We start from the raw sequence: 26,161 nt of genomic DNA on the forward strand, positions 1-26,161 counted from the left end.
CGTTGGCAGCTTCGGAGAAATCGTTTTGCTCGTCATCAACCGTCGAGCTGCAGCAGTCCTGTACCACGAAACGGAGCGCTGGCGGTACCGTAAGTAACGGTTTTCAGCTTGTATGTTTTTAGAGGGGCTTCTGGTGACAGACTCCACACGGTATGCTGCAGGTTGTTGCTACTTCTGTCCGTCAGAATCTGCCGATACATTTGCTTGACATCGGCGTTGAGCAGGACCGGACGGATTCCTGATCGCATTGTAATTGATCGCAGATCTTCCTGCACGATGTGTTGCGCGTCGAAGACCACACGTACCTTCGTAGTAGTGCTGTCCTCTCGTACGACAGCATGGTGAGGAAGATGGTCACACGGCACTTGTACATTAGGGTGTTTCATTTTGAAAAAAGTGATGAATTTTTGATAGGCCACCCTCCAGTTCGATTCATAGCCCCAAAATATGAACCTGTGCAAAAAATGGTAAAGATTGATGAAGGTTTAGAGGTCGCGCCAATGATTTGGATTTTGTATGGAGATTTTGGTGAATTAGTATGGGAAATTATTGATTTTCGTTTACATTGCTCTAACTTTGGTTGTAGTTGTCCAAACGTTGAAAAAAAAAAAATATGTGGTTGTCATGACAATGATCAACAAGCCTGTTGTTGTTGCGATGAAATTGGCGTTGTTGCCTTGTACATATTCATCTGTCAATTTACCCTATTTTGCCATTTTTTCACATTTTTATAATTCTTGATACGCTGCAAAACTGAGCGTAGCAACTGTAGGCTTTTTGTTTATTGCCATAGCAATAACATACTAAATTTTTTCGACATTTGGACAAGTAGAAGCAAAGTTATAGCGATATAAGCGATTTTTTAAATTCTTCCATAGTAATTCCCATACAAATTTCAAATCATTGGCGCGACCTCTAAACCTTCATCAATCTTTACCAATTTTTGCACAGGTTCATATTTTGGGGCTATGAATCGAACTGGAGGGTGGCCCATCAGAAATTCATCACTTTTTTTTTCAGAATGAAGCACCCTATTGTACATGACTACCAACCAGTGTCTGTTTTTATCATTTACCATCACATGCAAGGAGTATCGCTTCAACCCAGTGTCGATGAATTGCGTTTGTTTTGAACATCTTCGTAGTTACGAAACGAGCGAAATGAACAAATGAGTTCATTATACATCAACGAATACGCGTTTGTTGATATTCACCAGTGCTCGATTATCAAACCCAAAATTGTCAAAATCAGATCCTCAAAAGCAAAATAATCAACAACATTTTAGGCAAAATGATTATTTTGAATATTGTCGACCACACTGCCTAAATCATCGATATTATCATCAGTTCAGCTTGAGGCAATAATTTGCCGTCGACTTATGTCTAAAAACCACGTTCTTCAGCGCCATATTTGTTTAAAACGAAAATAATCATTTTGTATTTGATCTTCAATATCATCCCGACCAAGATGAAGACGAATATCAATATTTACAACAACAGAGGCGATAATGAGAATCCAGCCACGAATGAAGAAAAACAAATGTTATTTTTGATACTCAGAGGTTGCCTAGATCAAGGGAATTTGTTTATATCAAAATTCAAATTCATGCAGGTCTATCTGTTAAGGTATTCTTCATTTTCAGCTAAATTGAGTGTAGAAGAAAGGATTTTTATCAGCACTGCTACCAACAATCGCAAAACCCATGCTACCATCTTCCTCACCTTGCGGTCATACGAGAGGACAGCACTACTACGAAGGTACGTGTGGTCTTCGACGCGTCTTGCTGTACAGCGCGTGGACTATTTCTGAACGACGCACTCATGGTCGTACTCATCGCAAATTCTGACGGAACAACGAAGGAACAACCTGCAACATATCGTGTGGTGTTCATCTTTGACATAGAGGATGAGACGTAAACAAATATGTCATGTAAAATTAATTCATCTGAGACTGAAAAGTTCGAAAGTACGTTTGATTGAACTGAATTTCGCATCTATTATGACTCAATTTTATGACAAAATTGACGCTCCAACACAGAAAAAATTTATGCTAATTTATGCGATATTGCGCTTAAATTTACACGAATTATCGCGTAAATTTTTGCCAAATCTAGCGTTAATTTTATGTGCGCTATATCTCGCAGAAATTTATATGATTTTTGACGTAGAACTACGTCTTTGTCTACTATACTGGGGTGCAAATCAAAAAATATGTGGGGTGAAGGAGTGTTAGGTTTTGAACGCTTGTAACTTTGTCATTTATAGATGAAATTTAAATCCAAATACACAATTTTTCTGTAATTAAACTTTTGAAAATGTACAAATGATAATTTTATCACTGTTTTCATGAAATAAACCTTTTTCCCAAACCCAGTCATCATAAACGAATACCACTTGGTTGCTCATCATTCTGCTTAAACCTGAAAAGATATAAATCAGCGCTGCTCTCCTGCCTCTGCTCATTACCGCTTCGGACGGCGTGGCACTAGGTCCTGCAGCAAGCAGGACCAAGTCAGCTGCCAAAGGTGGATCACGGCGTGTCCACCACAATGAGGAATGAGACTTGAAAAAAACGTGCATGTAAAACCCCCTCCCCCTCCCCCCTTAACATAACCCGAAAAAGACATGGACTTTGACGATCATTTTTTTCTGGGAAATAAATTTTAAGTATACCACAATTATCTATAAACAATTAATTTTTTACATGCAGAGCCAACATTTTCAAAAAAAAAAAAAATTGCCTAACAGGGAGACATACAGGGTGCGTGATGAATTTTTGCAGTAAATGGCATATTTGAGAAAAAAATACACCAGTTACCCGAGCAAAGCTGAAGATCAAATTGAAATCAAAATTTGCTGTTATGATGTAACTTATTTTGAATACTCCAGTTGATCTCATTTTGGTTGACTTAACGGTTAACACAGCAGAAATGAGAGCAAAATTTTACACTGTTGAAGCAAACGGAAAACTAATCCTGCTGTCAATGAAATCAATTTGATTACTGATTTTGCATTCATAATGTTTTACTGAATACGGGCCTAGAGTAAATGGTTACCATTCATGTTTCTCAAGCTGAAAGACTTAGGCTCCAATCTCACCGCGGGCAAGTCACGAATGACCTAAAATGTGTTAAACAAATCAGATAAACGATAATCAGTAGTTCAACGACAGATGAATTTCAATTAAATTTTAAACAAGACGTAAACAGCAGAACTTCAAGTTAAGTTGCTTTCATTTAAAACGTCTTGACTGCATAATGAAAGCACAATATGATATCAGACTTATGTCGCAACATTTTAAATCAAAATGAGTTTTCATTATGATAGGAACTTCACACTTTAATATCGATTTGCTTTCATTTTGTTAACCGACTTTGCTCGGGAGGCGGTCAATCTTCAAATGCCTGCATGGACCATTTGTATTTTTTTTTCTGTCATCCGATTGTCATAGTCCTGTTTGTCCAAAATCACTACTGCATCACCTTTGTCCGCTTTTGTATAGACTACCGGCTTTGTTTTTAGTTCTTTGAGAATTCAAATTTCCTCTTTTTCGGTTTTACTTAGAGAATGTCCCTTTATGTCTAGATAGAGCTGGAATTAGGCCGTAACAGCTTTTGTAAACAATGACTTCTATCGATGATTTCTAGGAATTCAAGGCAAGTCCACGCAGACCAACCTAACCATCGGATAGGGGAAGTCTTTCCCTACCCGATGATGGATGTTGGTTTGCGTGGACGAGCCTTGAATTTCTATAAATCATCCAGAGAAGTCATTGTTTACAAAAGCTGTTAGGCCCTAATTCCAGCTCTATATAGATGTTTTGTATTGTCTCTAAAATAATATTCCTCGCAGTCTCGTGTAATTGAATAAGAAGTGTGTGAGTGATTGCACCCAAGTAACATTGCAAGTTTTATCGAGGTTTTAAAGCATGCTACAAGTCTAAATCATGGTCTCCAGAACCTTCATAAAACCAAAATTGTTACTTGGGGCAGTCTCCATGGCCTCTTCCACGTCAGGTTTTGAGGAGATCGCATATTCTAAGAAGAAGTTGCTGAGAAGTGCCAATTGTTCTTCTGAGAACTGCTGCGTTGAGCGATTTACCACAAAACCTTCGACGGGTTGAACCACTGCTTTGTTAACTGAATTGTGTGATTTCTAGTCGCTCTGCTGTGTTGTGTGTTTCAAACCGTATTGACCTCAGTTTGTTGTTTTGTAACTATCTTTTAACATTTTTTTTAATTAAATTTTCAGGGCTTTAGGACAAACGTTTGTTCTAGTCGCTAGTTAACTAGGGTCCTATAGTTTTACAAAATTATACACAATTTTAATTTCAAACCGCTGAGATTTGGGTCATTATGTAATATCCAAGTTACAATTTTGGGTTTATTAACTTGGCTCTGTAAAGTTTATTCGATTGAGCCTGTACAAATACAGTAATTAACAAATTTTGGGTTTATGATGTTTCTGTAGACCATTATTTAGACTTGTAGCATGCTTTAAAAACACTATAAAACTTTCAATTTTACTTGGGATTGGACATCTTTCACTTAACTAGCTGTTTCTCTTAGCGATCTCTCCCAGTACTCATCCCCTAGGTAAAAATGTCAAGATCACAGGTATAAAAATGAAACTAACTGGCGGATGAAGACTGCACATTGTAGTCAAAATACGTATCTGTCATGGATATCAAAATTAATTAAGTGGAATTAAATGGAAGATGAGCTTTTTGCTCTTTTAAGTAGAATTAAATGGAAGATAACCCTTTTTTGCTGTTTTGTTAAATTAGTTGTTTATATGTTTTCTTTTTAAATTTATTGTTATTTATTGTGTGTTATTTGCCCCCCCCTTCGCAGCCCTCTTTTTTTCCTGAAATGCAATCCAGTTTCCTACAACTTTGTCTCAGACGTAATTTTGATTAGTTGAGCCGTTTTCGTGCTATGATTTATAGAAAATTATCTAATACGCCAATTTGAAAAATTAGGCGTGTGTCAAAATGGCGGATTTCCATCAAAAACTTGGTTCATTACCCCTAGCGAACAAATATGCGTGGTTTCTTAAGATTCTGACGAGTAAAATCTAAACTTTATTTATTTTTCGGTATTTGGCCTGGATCTGCTCTACAGCAGTATTCTAACGGGTGTTCAATAAAAAATGAGAATTTTTCAGTCATAAAACTAGTAAAAAAATATTTTTTTTTTCAATGAATTCAGTATTTTTTATTAAAACATAATGTTTATTCTTCACAAAAACGTCAATGAATATTGGAGAAGGGGTCCTGGCCCCTCACAAGAGCGCTGGACGGCACTGAAATCATTCTCATTTTTTATTGAACACCCGTTAAATCAGCGGTTCTCAAACTTTTTTCGATTGCGACCCACTTTTACGATTTTTATAAGCTCGTGACCCACCAATATTAAGTACAGAGGTTCTAAGGTCAAAACGATCTAAAAAACTCCAAAATGGCTTTAAAACGCTAAAAAGCCATCAATCTGCATGACTACCTGAAACCCAGAAACAGAATGGCATTTATCGGTTTAAAACGCCAAACAGCCCAACAAATGCATAGAAAGGTAAAATAGCTAGAAACGACAAAATTGTGGTGAATCGACAATCCAAAAACAACCTTAAATGTGCGAAAATGATCTGAAAAAACTGACTGAGTTATCTAACGCATGATTAGTATCAAAACGATAATGTAGTATTAAAACTAATGAGAACACCACCTCATAACCTTAAAAAAAACCCTACTCGAGGCTTGGATGTTATGGAATAGACCTTTGTGAGTTCATACGTTTTGAAGCAAGGTTGGATTTCGGTTCAATCTTTTGAAATTTGTGCTTGGATTTTGTAGAATGGAACTTGCTGAATACCGGAAGGACGAACCTGGTTAATATTCACAAAAGAAGGTATTTTCATAGAAAATTAATTTTTCTGTTTTTCCGACCTGAATTTTGGCTTCTACCTTTGAAAAATTGGCTTGTATTTGAATAGAAGTTGCTGAATCCATACGTGAGGGTTGAATTTCTTCAATTTTTGAGAATACCGAGTTTTAAACAAAAGTACGTATTTTCATAAAAACTTTGATTTTCTGTTCTGCTAGTTGAGTTTCGGCTTCGATCTTTGAAAATAGACTTGAATTTTATAGAATGGACTTTGCTGAATCCATACGTGATGGTAAATTTTTTGAAGCATGCACAATTTTTTAGAAAACTGGGTTTGAATTCTCAAAAGTACGTATTTTTATAGAAATTTGGGTTTCTTGTTCAGCCAAGTTGATTTTCGGCTCCTTTCTTTGAAAAATAGGAGTGGATTTTACGGAATTGCTGAATCCATCCGTATTTTCATAGAAATTTGGTTTCTCGGTTCTGCCAAATTGCATTTTGGCTCATATCTTTGAAAAATAGGCTTGTATTTTTTAGAATGGACCTTGCTGAATCCATACGTGAAGGTTGAACCGGGTTTGTAATTCGAAAAGGTTTTTTTTTTTGTTTTTCTTTTCTGCTAAGTTGGATTTCGATACTGTCCTTTGAAAGTTATGCTTAGATTTTATAGAATTGACCTTGCTGATTTCATATGTGATGATTATTTTGTTAAGCACACCCAAAGCCAGGTTTAAATTGACAAAACTACATATTTTTTTTATTAAAATTTGGTTTTTATGTTCAGCCAAGATGGATTTTGGCTCCTTTCTTTGAATATTACGCTTGGATTTTGTTGAGAAGACCTTCCTGAATCCATACATCTATAGTTACATTTTTTGAAGCACGAACAATTGTTGAGAAAACTGAGTTATATTTGGATAGGGAGGAAGTATCGAAAACAGAACGTTTTTTTTTATAAGAACTGTTACATTTGTGGAATACCACAAATGTAACAGTTCTTATGAAAAAAACGTTCTGTTTTCGATACTTCCTCTCTATCCAAATATAACTCAGTTTTCTCAACAATTGTCCGGAATTTATCAATACCCAAAAATCAATTGCCCTGATCCTATTCATCTACATTATTACCAATGTTCTTCCTTGAAAGGATACAAAAACTTATGCGCGAAAAATCTTGTTGATAACTCGAGTGTTACACATAATAAAGTCAACATTTGTGGCATTAGTGTCAAAAATCACGGCTTCAAAGAAGTATAAGCGGAGGCTAAGAAAAAATGTTAGCGTTTGAAATATACGGTTTAGATATAATGATTTCAAATGTTTTATTTTTTTGGTTTATTTTTTATCCCCCCCCCCCCCCCTCGACTGGTGCGAGCATCGAGTGACAAAAGAAAAACTTGTCATTTGTTCCGGCCTTATTCCCAAAAACAAAAGAACCGCTCTGACCGAATCAATTTTTATCTTCATCCGATAGGCCGAAGTGAATTCATTGGCGTTTCAATACGTTAGGCCGAGTTTAGAATCCGTAGGCCAAGTTTGGCGTCAAGAAGCAGTGTTAGACTTTTGGCAATATCTAAACAATTGGTTTCTCTTTATCAAATCTTACGGTACACACGGAAAGGTAAATAAATTTGGAAGCCATCAGTAATAATAACATTCCGTTTGGTGCTAAACTGCGCTAGATTAAGAAAGATTAACTGCGGGTCGTGCTTAATGTAAATGTGGTAGTTAACCCTATATTCTGTATGCAATTTTAAAAACTGTGCTCCCAAACCTTCACGCCGTGCAATACACTATCTCTAACGAAAAATCAACCTTATTCGTACCATTACCATCTCCCAGGCCCTGAGTAGAAGGATTTTTTTTCGTCGAATTTGTTTCATCATATTTGGCGAAGAAAAAGATAGACGAGTTAGCAATTACCATTTCATATCAGTATATACCTTAATTGTAACCTACATTTCGTAGGTAGACGTTGACTTTTGTTTAAAACATAAAACACTAAGAAAGTTCATCTATTAAGACACCAACACATTCAACAAGTCCTGCACCCCAAATTCGCTCTCATTATTACCAATTCAGCGGAATAGTAATCATTGGTATAACTTCGATTCACTCGGAATTATGCTCTAATAGCAGTTGGCGGCGCACATGCTTCCGAATATAGGGGAAATTGGGGTATAATGAATACTTGGCTCTTTTTTATCGGTGAAATCTTTAATTCTGCAAATGTAAACGATTGAATGGTTTGAAGATCCATTGATTGAATATACCGTCAAGCTTTCGCTTTACCACCCACTTCCCCATACATATCTTACATACGCCAACACTGCAATTCACATCAATTTGTGCGGATGATGAACCGATGGGGTCGATTAGCAATCATTATCCACCGCGGGGAGCACTCAAAAATTGTAATTATCTCAAGAAGTGCAATCCACTTTCCGCGAACGACACGCCCGCTGCCTCTCACGATTTGTACTCGCAGCAAAGTAGCCAAGAAAAAGTACCTTAGTTCATGACCCTGCATTACGCTTTTTTTGTTTTGTCTTCAGTTTATTCAGACAATTTCGGCAAAGATGAGGCATACTGTGGAGAAGAAGTTTCGCGCTCTGCTCTCTAAACACTCCCGCTGCTCGCAGACTGCCTTGTGTGCATTTGGTCGGCAAACAAACACTTCGTTTGAGCAATGTTTGTTTCGCTTCCTCCTTCAATTACTTCCTCCGCGGAATCATTTTTCTTCTCGCGGTTTTGCTACTTATTTAATGTTCTGTTTTCGTTTTGAAATGTTTAAAATTTAAATTGTGCTTCTTTTTTTTTCGTTTGTACGTGAGGTATTTTTTGAGGTTCCAACGTTTTTTTCTTCTTATGTTTTGCTTTCCCGTTTCTACCTTTTTTTCTGTCACTCCCATCCGCAGGCCGGTGTGACCGACCGGTTAGGGCAATTTAAGAAAAAGAAAAAGAAAAGCGGTGAAGCGATGATGATGTCATAAGCTGCAAACAAGATCGTCGCTCACCGGCGAGCGAGTTCGCGTTGCGCATTTTAGTGCCTCATTCGGAATTTCACGGATCGCTGCCTGAAGAGTGAGCTAAATCGCGCCCAAAAGCCTAGAGATAAGTGAAATATGTTTCTACCAAAGAATTTTTTTCCGAACAACCTCCCCAAACTCGCCAATCTGACACCTATCTTGTTGCTTGGCATTTAATGAATATAAATAAGAATAAATAATAATCGACACCACGGGAGCGAGCTGGCGAGAGCACGTTGTTGGTGGTGGTGTGGCTGTACAAAGTTTATTAAACCGCGTGCTTGAATGTTTTCGACTCGAACAAAGAGTTGAAAAGTTTAATTTCAGATTGGGAACTCTCCTCCCTCGTGTCGCGCTTTGGTTAACAAGATTTGAAAAAAATCTGAAGATTTGTTTCTTTGTTGGAAAGATGAAGGTACACAAACACCGTTTAGGGCTTAAGTATTACGGTTTGTTTTTCTTGGTGATCATGTTTATTTGGCTGTACCACGTGAATATGAGTGTACAGTTCCATATCTGATTTATTTACATTTTTATTTTGGCTTCAAGCTGAGCCAACCAGTTGGACCTTGGACTTGGCTGAAGTTGTGGGCGGTAATTGAAGTTGTTCGAACGGGATTTATGGGTGTTTAATACACTCAATTCTGATTTTCGCGATTTTTTTTCGCCTGTGTTTTTGATCATGTGATCTCCAATTGGAACCTAATTTAGTGCAACATGTTCCACAATTTAGTGTATTTCAATAAAAATTTTAATAAAAAAAGGATATAAATTTACTGTTCATACTTATTCGACATTGTTAATATGCTCAAAACATTCTGTAAACGTTACTTTCGATTATTAAACTGATATTTATGTGTACTAATGCTAGAATGTCATTAACCCATATTGTTTCGCAGAATAGAAATCCTTTATTGGCTATTCAATATGATCACCGCGACGACATGAGACGGCAAATTTGTTAAGTAACGCCAGCCAGTCTACGATATGCTTACGCACAGTACATAATCGCGCACTTCTCGGCTCATAAAACAGCAAAAAAAAGAAGAAACCCAAGTTCATTTGAATACAACGCATGACTCAACTGCGGCCGTAACGCTCAATTAAAAACTGGAACTTTTCGCATTTGCATATAAGTGCTAGGGTGCCAATGAATGTATGGAGAAAACAGTGAACATCGAATTTTACAAACGGACCATCTTACACAATGTTTACTGGCTCGAAAAAAAAACCTATGCACAATTTGGGCTCAATCGGACATAATTTACGGGTACCGGGTCATAGTTTGAACTTTTTGGCGTAGACTACGTCTTACGGGAAGGTACAGGGGGTAAATCGAAAATCTAAAACTGTGACCGTGTCACGAAACGAACGAACGCTTATAACTTTGTCATTTATACTGTGCCCGTCCTTGCGCGGGATGCAATATTAGCTTGAGTTTATGCGCCGATTCAATAAAGCATGCTACATTTTTCTTTTTCATTTGTATGGGAGCCCCCCCCCTTCCAGAGGGGCGAGGGGACTCGTACCATTATAAGAACCTTTCCCGACGGCAAAATCCCCTGTATTAAAATTTCAACGCCAATCGGTTCAATAGTTTTCGAGTCTATAAGGATCAGACAGACAGACAGACAGAAATGATGATAGTGGTCTACCACTCATTGTAGCCCGGAAACTAGTCCGTCAGCTGTGGGCTCTCCACACTGTTGAACTTGATCAAGCTTAACAACCTTTGATTGTCATCAGCAAATCGCTGTATGAAGGACCAAAAACGAATGTATGTATTAATAGGCAATTTGCCTATTCATTTCCTTGGGACAGTTAAGAATCTCCTTGCAACAACTTGATCAGCCAATTGGTCAGAAAACGAGCCATCGCAACAGGAAGATGCCCCAATGAATGGGGAGAAGAACCCACCTTTTATCCACGAAATGTTATCAACAGGGAGTTGACATTTTCACTCTCCCCATCCAAACTGCTTCAATCTGGTGCCCTGATGGTCCCTCTTAATCCCAGTATTGGGAAGCAAATAAATGAGCTAGTTATGATTTCATGTAATAAGAATCCTGCCCAGAACATGTGAAAAATACCAAAAATATTATTGTTCCATCGGCGTGAAGGAATTCAAGAAAAAATATTAAATAGCATTGATTTTCCACCAGAGACGCTCAAAACTACCACTCACTCATCTGGTCATACCTCAAAACCCATTTGTTTAAATCATTTGCCCTTGGAAACACGTCAAGAAGAAGAGTTTTCCAAAGCGTGGTGAAAATTTGAGCCCAAAATATCAAGCAATAAAAAATCCCGCCCAAGGTGAAAATAGGCCATTTGTGACAATTTGAATACCAGCCGGTAATCAGCCTGTTTCCTGTAGTTACTATAACAAAAACAAAATATGGGTACACCTATGTGAATCTTCATTTAAAAAAACTTCAAATTGACGTTCTCGAATCACGAATAGCTTATTTGGTTGTGGAGTAATCTTTTCTGAAAGATAACATTTTTAAAATCTCCTTAAATGCAGGGTTGTAGCCGAGAGGGATCTAGGCACTTTAGAGCAAAATCAAAAAAGGCGTTTGTTCAGAATGCCATAATAAGCGTTTTGGCTAAGTTTGGCTCAAATCGGTGACATCGACCACAGCTGGAATTACCCATATGACGGATTTCACGCCAACTCATCCAGTGGTTGGCAGCACCCTCTCAGAACCTTATGGAACTTTGTGGGTGTGGAGACTTAGCAATTTTAAGCAACTTTGCGTACTTATTTTTTTCAAAATTTATCTCGCCTAACATTTGATAAGGGTCAAAGTTTTTTGTCGATTTTTTTTCAAATCGATATAGCTTAAAAATGACAAGCCCTACAAAAAAGTGATGTATGGCGAACTTTTAGCAAATAATCTGAAATTTTATAAAAAAATTTAAATAAAATAAAAAATCGGTTTCTACACTCTAAAAAAATATATTTAAAAATTAAAAGCCATTTTCCCAAAAATGGTACCCCTCAGATTTGCTTGATATTTTTTCTCATGAAAGGCAATATAATTACCTAACTTTTCTTCATACATCGCAAAGTGGGCGCTTTTAAGGAAAAAAAGTTGTTCGAACAACAACTTTTTCATGTTAATTTTTTTTTTAGCGTGTTTCACTCAAAGTCGAATAGTAATACGCGCACAACCTTATTAAAATTCGATTAAACTTTATGGGTATACTTTTCGATAATCTGGGCGAAATCTAGCCTAACATTTGAAAAGGGTACAGAGAAGTTACCTGCAAATCGTCCAATAAGAGTTCAGAACAAAACGTTCTAATGAGGAACAGCCATCTCAGCATGGTTTGCACTTTCCTGTGATGGATTGTATTATAATATATGCATACACTCTATCCAACTTCTATAAAACCACCCTCAAATTGTTCCAAATCAACAGGTAAACTAAGTAAAAATCACTTAGTATGTTTTATTCATGAAAAGATTTCAATTCATGTATTTGTGATTAATTTAATTAGAAAAATAATCATTCATTTATTTTTATGTATTAGGTGTGTCCATTAGTAAGCAATATGCATATATGTTTGTACCTCATCTCTCAAGTGAATACATATAATAGCGCAGGTAACTTAACGATTATTTAAGGCATGCCTAAAATAATCGTTAAGTTACCTGCTATATAGCAGTTATATAACAACGCAGGTAGTCACATGAGAGATATAAGGTATAAACTTAAAGCACCGCAGTCTGTTTCTACCGACATAATCTAATATTTAAGTTTGGTGATATCACAACAATGCTCATAGTTGCTGTAGTGCATAGTTGTTGAAAGTGTAGTGCTGCTTAGTTGTTGAAACGAAAAAGTGTTTATATATACAACAATGGAAAAATCTGCTGAATTGATTATTAAAAGGGTGCAATGTAGTGCCAACATAAACAATCCCAATTGCAGCCGCAATAATTTACGTAATTTATCATCAAGTCTCATAGAGAAAATACATTCATGGGGCTTTGATCATCAATTGGATGTAACAATGCGTATTTGTGAATCGTGTCGTGGAATTTTAGTGCACAATAGGACACCTCTCCCGAAAAAGAGGCGATCGGATGGAAAAGAATCAATACACAAAGATGTCCGATGAACTCAAGGAGCTGTTCAGTCATGTAAAAACTATACCTGGTACACAAAAATTTCATTGTTTTGTACCTATTTCTCAAAACATAATTTCTACTAAGCGATTTTCACATTCAAAGGAAACTCCGAAAAATTTCACTCTGTTTCCGATAGACTAATAATCAATGAAAAACTCAAATTATGTATGGAGAATTATAGGAAAATAAATTATGCACTAAACAAAAACACTAGAGTTTTCATTTATTAAAACACCATTCGAAATGCAGGAAAATCCTCTGTATTAGGCCCTTTCAAATGTTAGGCTAGATTTTTGTTTTAAGCACGCCCAGATTATCAAAAGGTCAAAATCTTTATGCTCATTAAGTTTCAACGGATTTTAATAAGGTTGTGCGCGTATTACTATTCTACTTTGAGTGAAACACGCTAAAAAAAAATTAACATGAAAAAGTTGTTGTTCGAACAACTTTTTTTCCTTAAAAGCGCCCACTTTGCGATGTATGAAGAAAAGTTAGGTAATTATATTGCCTTTCATGAGAAAAAATATCAAGCAAATCTGAGGGGTACCATTTTTGGGAAAATGACTTTTAATTTTTAAATATATTTTTTTAGAGTGTAGAAATCGATTTTTTATTTTATTTAAATTTTTTTATAAAATTTCAGATTATTTGCTAAAAGTTCGCCATACATCACTTTTTTGTAGGGCTTGTCATTTTTAAGCTATATCGATTTGAAAAAAAAATCGACAAAAAACTTTGACCCTTATCAAATGTTAGGCGAGAAAATTTTTGAAAAAAATAAGTACTCAAAGTTGCTTAAAATTGCTAAGTCTCCACACCCACAAAGTTTCATAAGGTTCTGAGAGGGTGCTGCCAACTCCGAAGACGAGTTGGCGTGAAATCCGTCATATATGAAACTACAACATGCAGAATTGGAACCTACCTAAATAAAAAACATTTATTCGACGATGACTCGTTTATGAGTAATGAATTTTCAAAATGTGGTTAAATTAGAATAAAACTTAACGGCATCCGTATGTTTTTCTCAAATGTAATTTTTACCTCAAATCGTTTCACGTGCACGTGCTAATCCAGCCTAATTAGCAGTAAGAACTCCGAAATAAAATAATTTATTCATTAATTCTTAAAAATTATAAGTGCATCAAATTTTAAAGGATTTTAGCTAATTATGTAAAAGATCAGCGAGCTTCTTAAAAATCCAGTTAACGTAGAAATGCTGACCATATTTTAGAACTTCATCGAACTTTTTAGAAATTTAACGAAATTTAGTGAAATTTTTCGAAATTTGTAGAAATTTGGGGGATTTTGTTGAAGTTCAGAATTCATGACATTCATTGAGCTCCTTAAAACTTCAGCAACTTTGGAAATGCTCAAGGGAAACCTTAGAATGAAATTTAATGTAAAGAAGAAGAGCTTTGAAAATATTCCGGAAAACTTCGTAGAAGTGAGAAACTTGTTCATGTTCGCGAACTGCGATGAAGTTAATGGAACTTTGTTTTATTGCAGGAAATATTAAATTTCCGGGACCTTCTTTTAATTTTAGGGCACTTAATTAATGGTTGAACTTGGAACAGTTTAAGGAATTGCGTAGAAGTTTAACATTTTTATAGAAGTTTTTTTTATTAATTCAGCAATCTTTGTAGAAGTTAAGCGAATTTAGTATAAATTCGAAGAACTTCGCAAAATTTCACTTTTTTTAAAACAGCAAAAAAGGGTTATCTTTCGTTTAATTCCACTTAATTCCATCCATAATCACTAATGAACTTATCAAAATCTACCCCCTTTAAGTACTCATCTCCTAGGTAAAAAAAGTCAAGATCACAGGTATAAAAATGAGACTACAATGTGTTTAATCGGAACCTACCTAACTAATAAAAACCAAAGATTTAAGTAAAGTAAAGGAGAAAAAATCCATACAACTCTCTAATAAGGAAAATCCCAAAGGCTTGCTAGCCATCATAATGAAGTTGTTCGGACCCTTAAAAACTGCAATTTGGACACCGGTTTTGCGCCACACTTCCGTTTCGGACCCTGTTCCAAATTCCACTTATGACCGTGATTTTGTCGTGAAGGTTAACGAAGAAAACTCGCGATTCCGTGCAGAAAAGAAAACGATTTTATTACGTAAAAAAAGGAAAACTATATTCTGCGAAGAGCGACGACGGTGACCGACCGACTTGATGATTTATTTCGTACTGATAGGCAAACGTGATCAAAACAGACCTGCTACAATATGTGTGGATCGAAGAGAGGAGTACTGTAGTGTACTATCACCACTATCGCTAGGTTCCCCGTGTAGATATACGAGAGAGATAACCTACACCAGAGAATTTATGCTACACGGGGGGCGTTCAAAATGAAACTATCTAAGGATTTGTGTAATGTACCTAACATGCCGGCCACCTAAATTCTGTTAAAGAATTTACGAATCCAAAACCATCAAATACTTATTAACTAATACGCAGAGTTCATATCTTATTACTATGATTCTTCCTCGGGAGCTACGTTGCGCTGTCCGGGCTGGCAGCGTTTCCATCCTTCGGTCGAGACATTCTCAAACGGCAGCAAACAGACTCGTGAGGCTTGTCGCTTGTAGACAGCACCGTTGGGGGTTCGTAGCTTCACTACTCGGACCACACCATCGGGGCCAGGGAAGACTTCGGTGATTCGGGCTAGAGGCCACTCGATGGCCGCGGCTCCATCCTCCTTCAGGACCACCATTTGACCCACTTTCAGCAGGGTTGCTTGAGGGAATCGTTGGTTCTGATTGTGCAGCTGCGAGATGTACTCCCGCCTCCACCGCTTCCAATGCTGCTGTACGACTTGTTGCAGTTCCTGGTAGTGCTGTAGTCGATGCGTAGGGATATCCGTGTAGTCCGGATCGGGAATCGCCAGCAACGCCGAGCCAGTACACCGTCGAGCAGCTGCGCAGAAAGCCTACATAGCGGTTTTCGTGTGCTTCAGCACGAAGGCAGTTCACCTCGAGCTGGTGGGGGACCTCACCACTGTTGCCTTCCTAGCTGCGCTGCGACGAGTGCATTGACGGTCGAACGATATAGTTTTGCTGCTATGAAGGCACCGCATAACTCCAACCTTGCGAGAGTAGTCTTCTTCAAACTAGCTGGACGAGATTTTGCTGCCAGGAGCTCCACCTTTATCTGCCCCAGTTGGCTGATGGATCTAGCGAAAATGCACGCGCCGTACGCAGCTTCGGACGCATCCGAGAAGACGTGAAACTGAATCAGAATTGGGTGATTAGTGAAAGCGTGCCGATCCACTTTGATGTTGGAGAGAGCTGGCAGCTGCTGATAGAAATTCGTCCACTGATTAGCCAAGTCTGCAGGCAACGGATCGTCCCAGCCTTGAGCGGCTACCCACAGAAGCTGCATCTGAATCTTTGCCCACGAAATGACTGGAGCCGTGAAACCGCAGGGATCCCATAGTTGAGCGATGATGGAGTATACTTTGCGCCTTGTCCACTGTCCGTTTACAGTGAGACCCGATACATCTATGCCCAGCAAATCTGGCCCTGGTTGCCAGTGAACTCCTAGTGCTTTCACCTGTTCCTGATCGAAGTTGAGTGTAGATTGCGTTCCCAGTTCGTCTGCAGCCAGGCCCGCCAACACACTCTGGGCGTTGCTTACCCATTTTCGCAGTCTGAAACCACCTTTAGACATCAGCTGCTCCAACTCTTGTCGCAACAAGATAGCTTCGCTTTCAGAGTCCGCCCCTCCGATAAAATCGTCCACGTAGAAGTCATTCAAGAGCGCCGCTTTCGCTCGTGGGTATTGACTGCCTTCGTCGTGTGCCAGCTGCTGCAAACACCTCGTTGCAAGGAATGACGATGGGGCCAATCCAAACGTGACTCTGTTCATCTCGTAAGTTGAAATGGGCTCATTTGACGAGAATCTCCACAGAATTCGTAGAAGAGCAGCATCATCTAAATGCACCTTCACCTGCAGGTACATCTTTTCGATGTCAGCAACTAATGCGATGAAATATTTGCGAAATCGCAGAACCAAATCGAACAGGGGATCTTGAATCATTGGACCCGTCATCAACGCATCGTTTAGAGAATGGTTGGATGTAGTTTTAGCCGAACCGTCGAATACTGGCCGAACCTTCGTGGTCGAACTCGACTCTTTAATTACCGGATGGTGAGGCAGGTAACAAGACAGCCGTTTATCGCGCTTTAGCTCCTCCTCCGGTATTATCGTCATGTGTTCCTGGTCCAAGTACGTCTGCATCGCCTCGTTGTAACGCTTGCGCAACTCTTCGTCCTTATCCAGTCGCCGTTCTAGCTGCACAAGTCTTCGCAGAGCCATATCCTTCGATTCTCCGATCATCCGTTCGAATCCCATTTGTTTCGGCAGACGCACAACGTACCTCCCTGTGGCATCTCGAGAAACAGTTGCCTGAAAGTGCTCCTCGCAATCCTGCTCTTCTTTGGTCCGCCTTGGTACATCCTGCATCTCTTCAATTTTCCAGAACCGTTCGATCTTCTCCTCTAGAGTCGTGTCAACCGCCACGTGGCAACATGGGACTGGGTTAAGACTGCCCAAATCCGCTTTGCCAGCTGCTATCCACCCAAAGACGGTATTAACGAAGAGGGGGAGACCTTCACCCATCCGCTGAATTTGGAACCGCCCTCCATTCAGTAGCAGGAACTCGTAGAAGTACTCCAAACCCAGAAGAATGTCTATCGGAGCACGCTTGTTGAACCCAGGGTCCGCCAGGACCATGTCCAAGGGGAGATTCCAGCTGCCGATCGGGATGGTTGTCGATGGTTGATCGTCCGTCACCTTTTTCAGCACCAAGAAATTCATCGGAACCGCATAGTCCATTATACGTGAACCTATTGTTGCAGAAACAGAACTGTTTGTCTGAATCCGCGCGCTGCCGACACCGGAGATTGGTACGGTAGTGTCCTTCCTCGGCAGCTTCAAGATTTGACATAGCCTCTCTGAGATTAGATTGGCCTGGGATCCGCTGTCAAGAAGTGCTCTCGCTGTATGCAACCGTCCGTTGCAATCTTTCACCGACACCAGAACGGTCGACAGGAACACATGCACATCTCGTAACTCCGCTGCAATATTGGCTGCGTAGATTGTGGCAACCGAACTTTGAAGCGCTTGTTGCGGAGTCTCAACTGCACCTGCCGTAGAAATACCAGAACCGCCCGTTTGCGATTGTTCAGCGGCTTGATCTCCGGTCACCGACCCAGTTCCAGTTGCCGCTAACCCCGGATGGAGTAAAGTATGGTGTTTTTTGCTACACGTACGACAGCGGAAAGTAGACGTGCAATCTCTACTGTAATGGTCACGCCGAAGGCAATTACTGCACAGCTTCTTCGAATTTACTATCTGGAACCGTTTATCCAGTGTCAGCTTCGTAAAAGCAGGGCAGTTGGAGATATAGTGCGAACCACTACATGACACGCACTTCGGTGACGAACTCTCCGACGCTGCGTGGACCGATAACTTGGGCGCAGGCTTTTTGAACGGTGCGAATGGAGTGGAGAGTGGAACCCGTGGACCTTCGGAACGTTGATCAACCGCAATCGCATCCAGAATGCGGGTTTGGCCTTGCAGAAACTCCATCACGTGTAGAAATGCAGGATCCTCCTTCTTCAGCGCATACTCTTCCCAGTCCTTCTGCGTCACGTCGTCCAGCTTCGACACCAACAGCTGCGTCAGCATCGCTCCCCAGCCTGCAGTCACTTCCCCTAATTGATCCAAGATCTTAGTGTGCCGATCGAATGCATCGATAACATCATGGATCCCACTTGCAGAAACCTTCTTCAACTTCGGAAACTGCAGAAGAGCGTTGACGTGCCGTTTCTTCTGCAGATAGACGTTTGAATAACGTTTGGTCAAAGCAGACCAGGCAACCCCGTAGCTGGCTTCACTCATTGGGAAGGAATCGACAACCTTGAGTGCCTCACCCTTTAGAGACGCTCGCAAGTAATGGAAGCGCTGAATCCCACTCAAATCTGGGTTGGTGTGGATCAGCGATTTGAAAGTGTCGAAAAAAGGCAACCATTTGTCAAATTCCCCATTAAATTCTGGCAAATTTATCTTCGGCAGTTGTATGCCGGCACATGCCCCCACACGTGCGCTAGTGGAGGCAGAACGAGGGGAGGACGGGGAGGTGGTGGATGGCAACTTCGCTTTCAACCCTGCCCTTACCTGGAAGTACAACTCCTCGAACTCGGCTCGGGTCTGCTTGTGTTGATCTGTTTTCTCCTCATGCTCCTCCATTTCCTCTATTTGCGACTGGATGTCCTCAAATTCGTCCCATTTCTCGTCCAGCCTGTCGATGCGAGCTTGCACCTGGAGAGCATGAATCGCCGGGTCGTAGTTCTTCAGAAATCGTGCTGTGCGCTGGAGAAATTCAACGATGTTGTCCCGCGCTTGCAGCTTCGGCTTCAGCTTCTTCCCCATAGCGCAACAGGGTGGCGTGCGGCAGCGGAAAACTGTAAAAAAGTACGAAGCACAGCACCACAAAGCAGACGGATAGACCGATTGGAAAGAGGCTCACCTGTGAGCCTAAATAATTAGGCCTTGTATTTATTTTCTCCCAACAGGAACAACAGGAACCTTCGTCTGGCGTCTCAATGATCTGATTAGAGCGATGACGTCACCAGCTTGCAGCGATTTGCAGTGTAGCCAAACACTCATCCAATGCAGAACCGAGAAGCAAGAATTGGTTGCAAAATATCCGCCGACACAGTGAAATCTCAACTCAGTACTCACCGTGTGAGCCTGGTTGAACAGGCCTTGTATTGCAACCGTATGTACAAAATACGCGCCTCCGGTAACAAATCCTTTGCTGAATCGCCAATACACAGGACCACCGTTTTGGTCTTTCAATCCAGTACCAGACTCTTGGTCGAGTCTATCATCCAGTCGATCACCAGTGGACTCGAATTTATCGTGACCATCCAACAAGCAGCAAGAACAATCAGCAGCAGCAATCACTCCGGTTGCTATTATTTCCACCGAGCAGCGTGCTATACAAACTATTCACACCGTCCAACGGGGCCGAAAGCAGTAGGGTTGTTGAACTGCTCTTCAGGTCGTTGCCTTCCAACGCTGGGTAGGCCGTATGCAAGCGAACCGATTTAAAGCACAAAACGATTGGCAATATGGTGTCCAACAAGCACTTCCCGCGGCACAATCCTGGTCACGGCACCAATGTTCGGACCCTTAAAAACTGCAATTTGGACACCGGTTTTGCGCCACACTTCCGTTTCGGACCCTGTTCCAAATTCCACTTATGACCGTGATTTTGTCGTGAAGGTTAACGAAGAAAACTCGCGATTCCGTGCAGAAAAGAAAACGATTTTATTACGTAAAAAAAGGAAAACTATATTCTGCGAAGAGCGACGACGGTGACCGACCGACTTGATGATTTATTTCGTACTGATAGGCAAACGTGATCAAAACAGACCTGCTACAATATGTGTGGATCGAAGAGAGGAGTACTGTAGTGTACTATCACCACTATCGCTAGGTTCCCCGTGTAGATATACGAGAGAGATAACCTACACCAGAGAATTTATGCTACACGGGGGGCGTTCAAAATGAAACTATCTAAGGATTTGTGTAATGTACCTAACAGAAGTAATGAAATTGGCTTCGAAAAAATCCACTAGATTTCTTAGAAATGCTAATATTTTTTTAGAACTTCATCGAACTCTGTTCAAAATTTGGGGAATTTCGTTAAAGTTCAGGAATTGTGCATTGACCTTCTTAAAACTGCAGCAACTTTGGAGATATTCAAGGGAAACCATATAAGGAAATTTATTATAAATTAGGAAAGCTTTGACAAACTTCTGGAGAACTTCGTAGGAGTGGGAAACTTGTTCAAGTTTGGGATCTACGACGAAGTTAATGGAAGTTTGTTTTATTGCAGGAAACATTAAAATTCCGGGACTTTCTTTTAATTTTAGGGAACTTCTTTTAAGATTGGACTTGAAACAGTTTAAGGAATTCCATAGAAGTTTTTTTATGTTCAGCGATCTTTGTAGAAGTTAAGCGAATTTAGTATAAATTAGAAAAACTTCGTAAAACTTCATTTTTTTATTGAATTTTGTAAATGTTCAGAAAATTTCGAAAACTGTCCGTCTACTTTGTACATCCTCAGCAACTTTGTAGGAGTTCATGAAGTTTCGTAGATGCTCAATGAATATTGTAAAAGATCAACCAATTTCTAAGAACTTCAGCGTTTTTGGAACATTATTTCGGTCATATGCTAAGAAAAAAATTGTAGAAAGGTTAAGAATCTTCCTGTAAGTTTGGAATTGGTAATAGATGTTCTAAGATCTTGGTCAAATTTAGAAAGCTAGGAAAAAATATGGACCTTGGAAGAAGTTCAGGGAACAAGGTATAAGTTATAGAAAAAAAGTCCAGAAATTTTGATGGAAATTCAGTTGTAGTGTGTGTAAGCTTTGGAACAATCGTAGAAGTTCATGGAACTTCGTAGAAATGGACACAACTTTCCAGGATTTCGTAGAACTTCCCACAAAGCTTCATAGAGACTTAGGGAACTTCGGATAAATTCAATGGATTGGGAAGAAGTTCAGGCAGCTTTGTTTGAGTTCATGGAACTGTGATTATTTTCAAGAAACTTTGTGCAAGTACAAGAAACTTCATAGAGGTTTATGAATCTTCGTAGAGTTTTAGAGCACGTTGTTGATATTCACGGATTTAAAATTTAACTAAGGTAGGGGAAATGAATGTAATGTCGGCCTAAATGCCCCTAATTTGGGCCGATCCATAAATTCAGCAATGGAGTAAATTTTCAATAGCGACCAAATACATCCATTAGTACCGTCCCAATGCCGCGTTCATCTAGATAGAATTGATAAATAGCATATTTTTAGCGATGGGCCCAATCTTAGATCCATAGGCCAACATTAGAGCCATTTCCCCTAGTCTGAACTAAAAATTTCAAATTTCGTTTATCAGATATGCATTCAAGATCAGGAAGTACATTCTTCTGAAGATTTTGAATTGTTCAAACATTTAAATGACGTCTTCAGATATTCATATGGTTAATCAGATATTATCGTGGGATTTTCTTTTATGATAATCATACATTTTAATATACACACTTAGAGAATAATACCGAACTCGATTTTCTACCGAACTACATCGGTTACCAACGAGAACCCGAATAATTCGTTTAAACATATTTTTCATGCGTTTTTTTTTTCGAGTCAAATCCAAATTTCAGTTACAATAGGATAAATTTGATAAATTAGCCATCAACCGCAAAAAATATATGAATTATCGCGAATTTCTGGCGCCTGATTGAAGCGATTTAGATGGGAAGAGTGGAATTGCCATCTCCCTGTTGTTAACATTTCGTGAATTGAAGGTGGGTTCTTCTCCCCACTCATTGGGACATCCCCTCGTATGATGGCTTGTTCTGTATCGGGTTGGAACATTTTTATCATTGAAAGGAGATTCTTCTTGCTCCCGTGGATCATGCGTAAGTGTCTCTGCTTACGGGTCCACCCTCCGTTTTTGGCCCTTCATACAATGGTAAATAGAGTACAACCAGGTATCGTACTTGATCAAGTCGAGGTGGACAGTCCACTGTGACTGTGCCCTGCCACAATCAGTGGTATCCTTTTTACATCCATACATACAATAGGATAAATTTGGCAGATTAGTAGATTTTTCAGATGACCACTAAATGATGTCCGATTGAGTCCAAATTTTTCATACGGTCGTTTTTTCAATCCAATAAACATTTTGCCTATGGCCCATTGGCAAAATTCAACATGACCATTTTCATTGGCACCCTAATAAGCGCTATTGACGAGCTGATGTTTCAACTTTGCGACTTGTAATTATTGTTCCACCTTTCTCCATCACCCATTTATGGCGGCGGCATATAACCGCAGCGGCGCGGCCTGTGATGCACAAAAGACAAACAACAGCAATTTCGCCAACCATTAGTTTTGGGATTGAAGTGATCCGTTCAAATATTCGACTCCGACTGGATGGTGCTGGTGGTTCGAGGGGTCACTCTGTCGAAAAGCTTTTAACTGGTGTGTATTTTATAAGGTCCACAATGACCTAAAGTAGTCGCATTCATCGATTGAAATGGAGAAAAAAAAAACTTTCACGCGTGAGGTTATGTAAACAACATTCGTGTGAAGTTATGGGTTAAAATCGGGGAACGTGCAACGACAACCGGATCATTCTATTAAGCGCATTTAATTGGTTTTTCAAACCAAACGATGCTCATGCTCGCACTAATCATATGTGGTGGCGCTGGTGTGGCGAGTGAACGTAAATATTTACCCATCAATTAAGTGACGTGATACTGCAATATACATAACCCATGGAATTTTATGGTTATGATGAAGTAGATCTTGTGCCTCTTACCGGGGGGACATGGATTAATTAAAGTGTGCAGAGCATACGGGTTGTCTGTGCATCTCAGTCGTACATCGGAGGATGTGGTCTTCTGCAAGCAGCAGCAGTGGTGAAGACACATGAACAACAAGTGTGCGTATCATTTTACCGGTTAAATATGCTGAATATGCTAATGATTGACGGGTGATTTTATGGACATGAACTATTGATGGACAGGGAAAAGGGGGTTATAATTAGATTTGTATATTGATATCATTAAATGTCAATTTATGTCAGATAACACGTTTAGGGATGGGCCTGTAGCTAATGGCGTCATACTCAACTTGACCAGATTGGCCGTAAGGTGCGAAAAACATTGTATCTATTAAAGAGTGGAACATCCTGAAAATATTGGGACTTACTGGAAGCTTTAACAACCTCAAAGCGGTTCTATTAGACTCCGAAAAACAGCAGGAACTTTTAAGAAGTTCCTAGAATTTCAGAGAACTTGACCTGATATCAAGAGAACTTAAGAAATATAGAGATCTTGAGGAAATTTGTAAAAACTTTTCAGAAGTTCTAAGTACCTCAGCAATGCTAAATATACAGATCTTAAGCGCAGTTCCCGTAGCTTTAATCCAGATTTTTGGAGCAGTTTAAATATCTACCCAAGTAACCACCAAGCTTGTTAATAGCCCGGTAAGGGCTCTTTTTACAATATAAGGCTTATATACGGCTTTAGTTATTTTTTTATTTTAGGCTTATATCAGCATTATATTGCTCTTTTTGAATAAGTTGGCTTGTTGTTGACATGGGTTTAAGTGTGATTTAAAAAAAAAAACCAGGATAGTTACATGATAAGTTGAAAAACATCGAGAACTCTTAATATGTGCCTGAATTTCAAGGAAGTACAGAGACCTTCAGAGATTTTATGAAAACTTCAGCAATATTCCAAGAATTTCACAAAAGTCCAGAGAATTTTAGGGTAGCTTAAAGGTGTTTACGAGAATTCCATTTATTTCAAAGCAGAATGAGTACTTTAATAGAATTGAGAGCTTCAGCGAAGCTCCGAGAACATCAAGACAGATCAGAGAAGCAAAGGGCAGTTCAAATGATTTCAAGTAAATTGCAGAAACCTTAATGAACTTTGAAGAAACTCAGGGAATTTCCGGAAAATTCAGCAAAGTTCCGAAAGAATTTCTGGAACGCAATAAAAATTACAACAAACATCCGAAAAATGTGAGAGTATATTAAGGGTTTTACATCATGGAAACTTCAAGAACATAAAAAAAAATTGGGAAAATTTAGCAAGCATCGACATCTTAAACAAATTTCAAAAATCTGCTAAGACATTTAGATATGTTTAGATAGTTTCAGGGTATTCAGTGAAGTTCCGAGTACTTCCAGGACGTTCAGATAACTTCAGAACAATCTCATTAATTTAAGAAAATTTGCAGCGACTTGCATGGAGTTTCGTGGAATTATGGAATATTCCTAAAATTCTATGATTTTTTCGAAAACTTCAGAAGCGTCAGGGAATTATGAAGATATATCAGAAAATTTGCTAAAAACATCAAACAAATTTAGAGAAGTTCAGGTAAGCACAGAGAACTTCAGGGATGTCCAGATAAGTTCAGGGAAAATTAGTGGTTTTAGCAAAGCTCCGTGAGCGTTTATTGAGTTTATAAAACTTTTTAAAGAATTGCGGGTTCTTATAAGGGCAGTCTAGCGAATTTTAAGGAAATTCAGAAATCTTTTGGACAGTTTTAATAACATCAGGAAAGTTTTGACTATTGAAAAAGTTATGAATTTGTGTTGATAACACGGTGTTACACGACAAAAAAACTTTTCAAGTGACCTATTGTAGAGTACACCATGAAATCACATTTGGAATTGTTCTAACACCCCCAAAATTAAAATTCTGGTCCCACAAATAGGAGTATGAGTGAAAACCCAAAACTTAATGTATAGTATAGTATAATGTGTAAAAGAGCCTAAATTTTCAAGGAATAATAAAAAACATAATGTAACCTCTATCTACAAACCATGAAAACCATAAAAAAAAAACAAATACAATCAATGTTTTCCAATACAAAATCTATTTTTTTTATCATTATTATCATTATTTTTTAATTACTTAGTGGTTCAAATGTTCTGAATTTTTTGAAAAAATTAAATTAAAAAAATCATTTTTGTACCACCCTAACATGGAAATGGTCACCCAATTGATAAAATAAAAAAAAAAATACGGGTCTAATATTTTGTGATAAGGATCTAAATTACCAATTTTTACGAAATTCTAAGGACCGCTTTGCTATGGAATGGCTGAATTTTAAAGAAGTTTCGAGTACTCCTGGGAATTGTTAAAATTTTAGAGAAGATCCATGGTCGTTAGGAAAATTATTGAACAGAATTCAAAACATTTATTTAGCAAAAAACGGATGGAATGAAAAATGTATTAACCAAACATTTTTATTCGGGTACCCTCTTTTAATTTTCCACCTAACTGGCTATTTATAGACTAGCGTTACACCCAGATTTAATGCATGCATGCGAACATTGTACGATTCTACTGACGGCTTCTGCTTTACCGACTGCTACTCACCATCGTCGCTTCGCCCCTGCTACGCTCGCTGCACGGAATACAATCGACCCACCGAATTGGGTGCGAGTCTCGATTGACTAATTCACCAACGTCGTTGGCGTGGTGTTTTCCCGATGGGTGGGAAAATCGCTC

At 39.0% G+C, this 26,161-nt stretch overlaps 2 protein-coding genes across 3 annotated transcripts in view; one reads left to right on the plus strand and one right to left on the minus strand.

Moving 5' to 3' along the window:
- Positions 1-26,161, plus strand: part of uzip (unzipped) — a 314,941-nt gene that overhangs the window by 69,032 nt on the left and 219,748 nt on the right. The window lies entirely within an intron of this gene.
- Positions 15,533-19,494, minus strand: LOC135699370 (uncharacterized). The gene is made up of 3 exons (XM_065219610.1): positions 19,240-19,494; positions 16,204-18,894; positions 15,533-15,988 (listed from the first exon to the last, which is right to left on the minus strand). The coding sequence occupies exons 1-3, from the start codon at positions 19,492-19,494 to the stop codon at positions 15,533-15,535; spliced, it is 3,402 nt and encodes a 1,133-aa protein (XP_065075682.1).

Source organism: Ochlerotatus camptorhynchus, unplaced genomic scaffold, assembly GCF_037179485.1.
Source record: "Ochlerotatus camptorhynchus isolate MF236.1 unplaced genomic scaffold, CSIRO-AGI_Acam_v1.1 ptg000107l, whole genome shotgun sequence".
NCBI classification, from domain to species: domain Eukaryota; kingdom Metazoa; phylum Arthropoda; class Insecta; order Diptera; family Culicidae; genus Ochlerotatus; species Ochlerotatus camptorhynchus.

Bases quoted from the DNA above. Each gene is read 5' to 3' on its own strand.
- LOC135699370 (XM_065219610.1), bottom strand. From the start codon at position 19,494: ATGGGGAAGAAGCTGAAGCCGAAGCTGCAAGCGCGGGACAACATCGTT. The intron at 18,895-19,239 runs GTAAGGGCAGGG...GTCTATCTGCAG, and splicing joins TCGAGGAGTTGTACTTCCAG to AAGAAACGGCACGTCAACGC. The intron at 15,989-16,203 runs GTGGAGCTCCTG...ACCGCTATGTAG, and splicing joins GCCAACTGGGGCAGATAAAG to GCTTTCTGCGCAGCTGCTCG.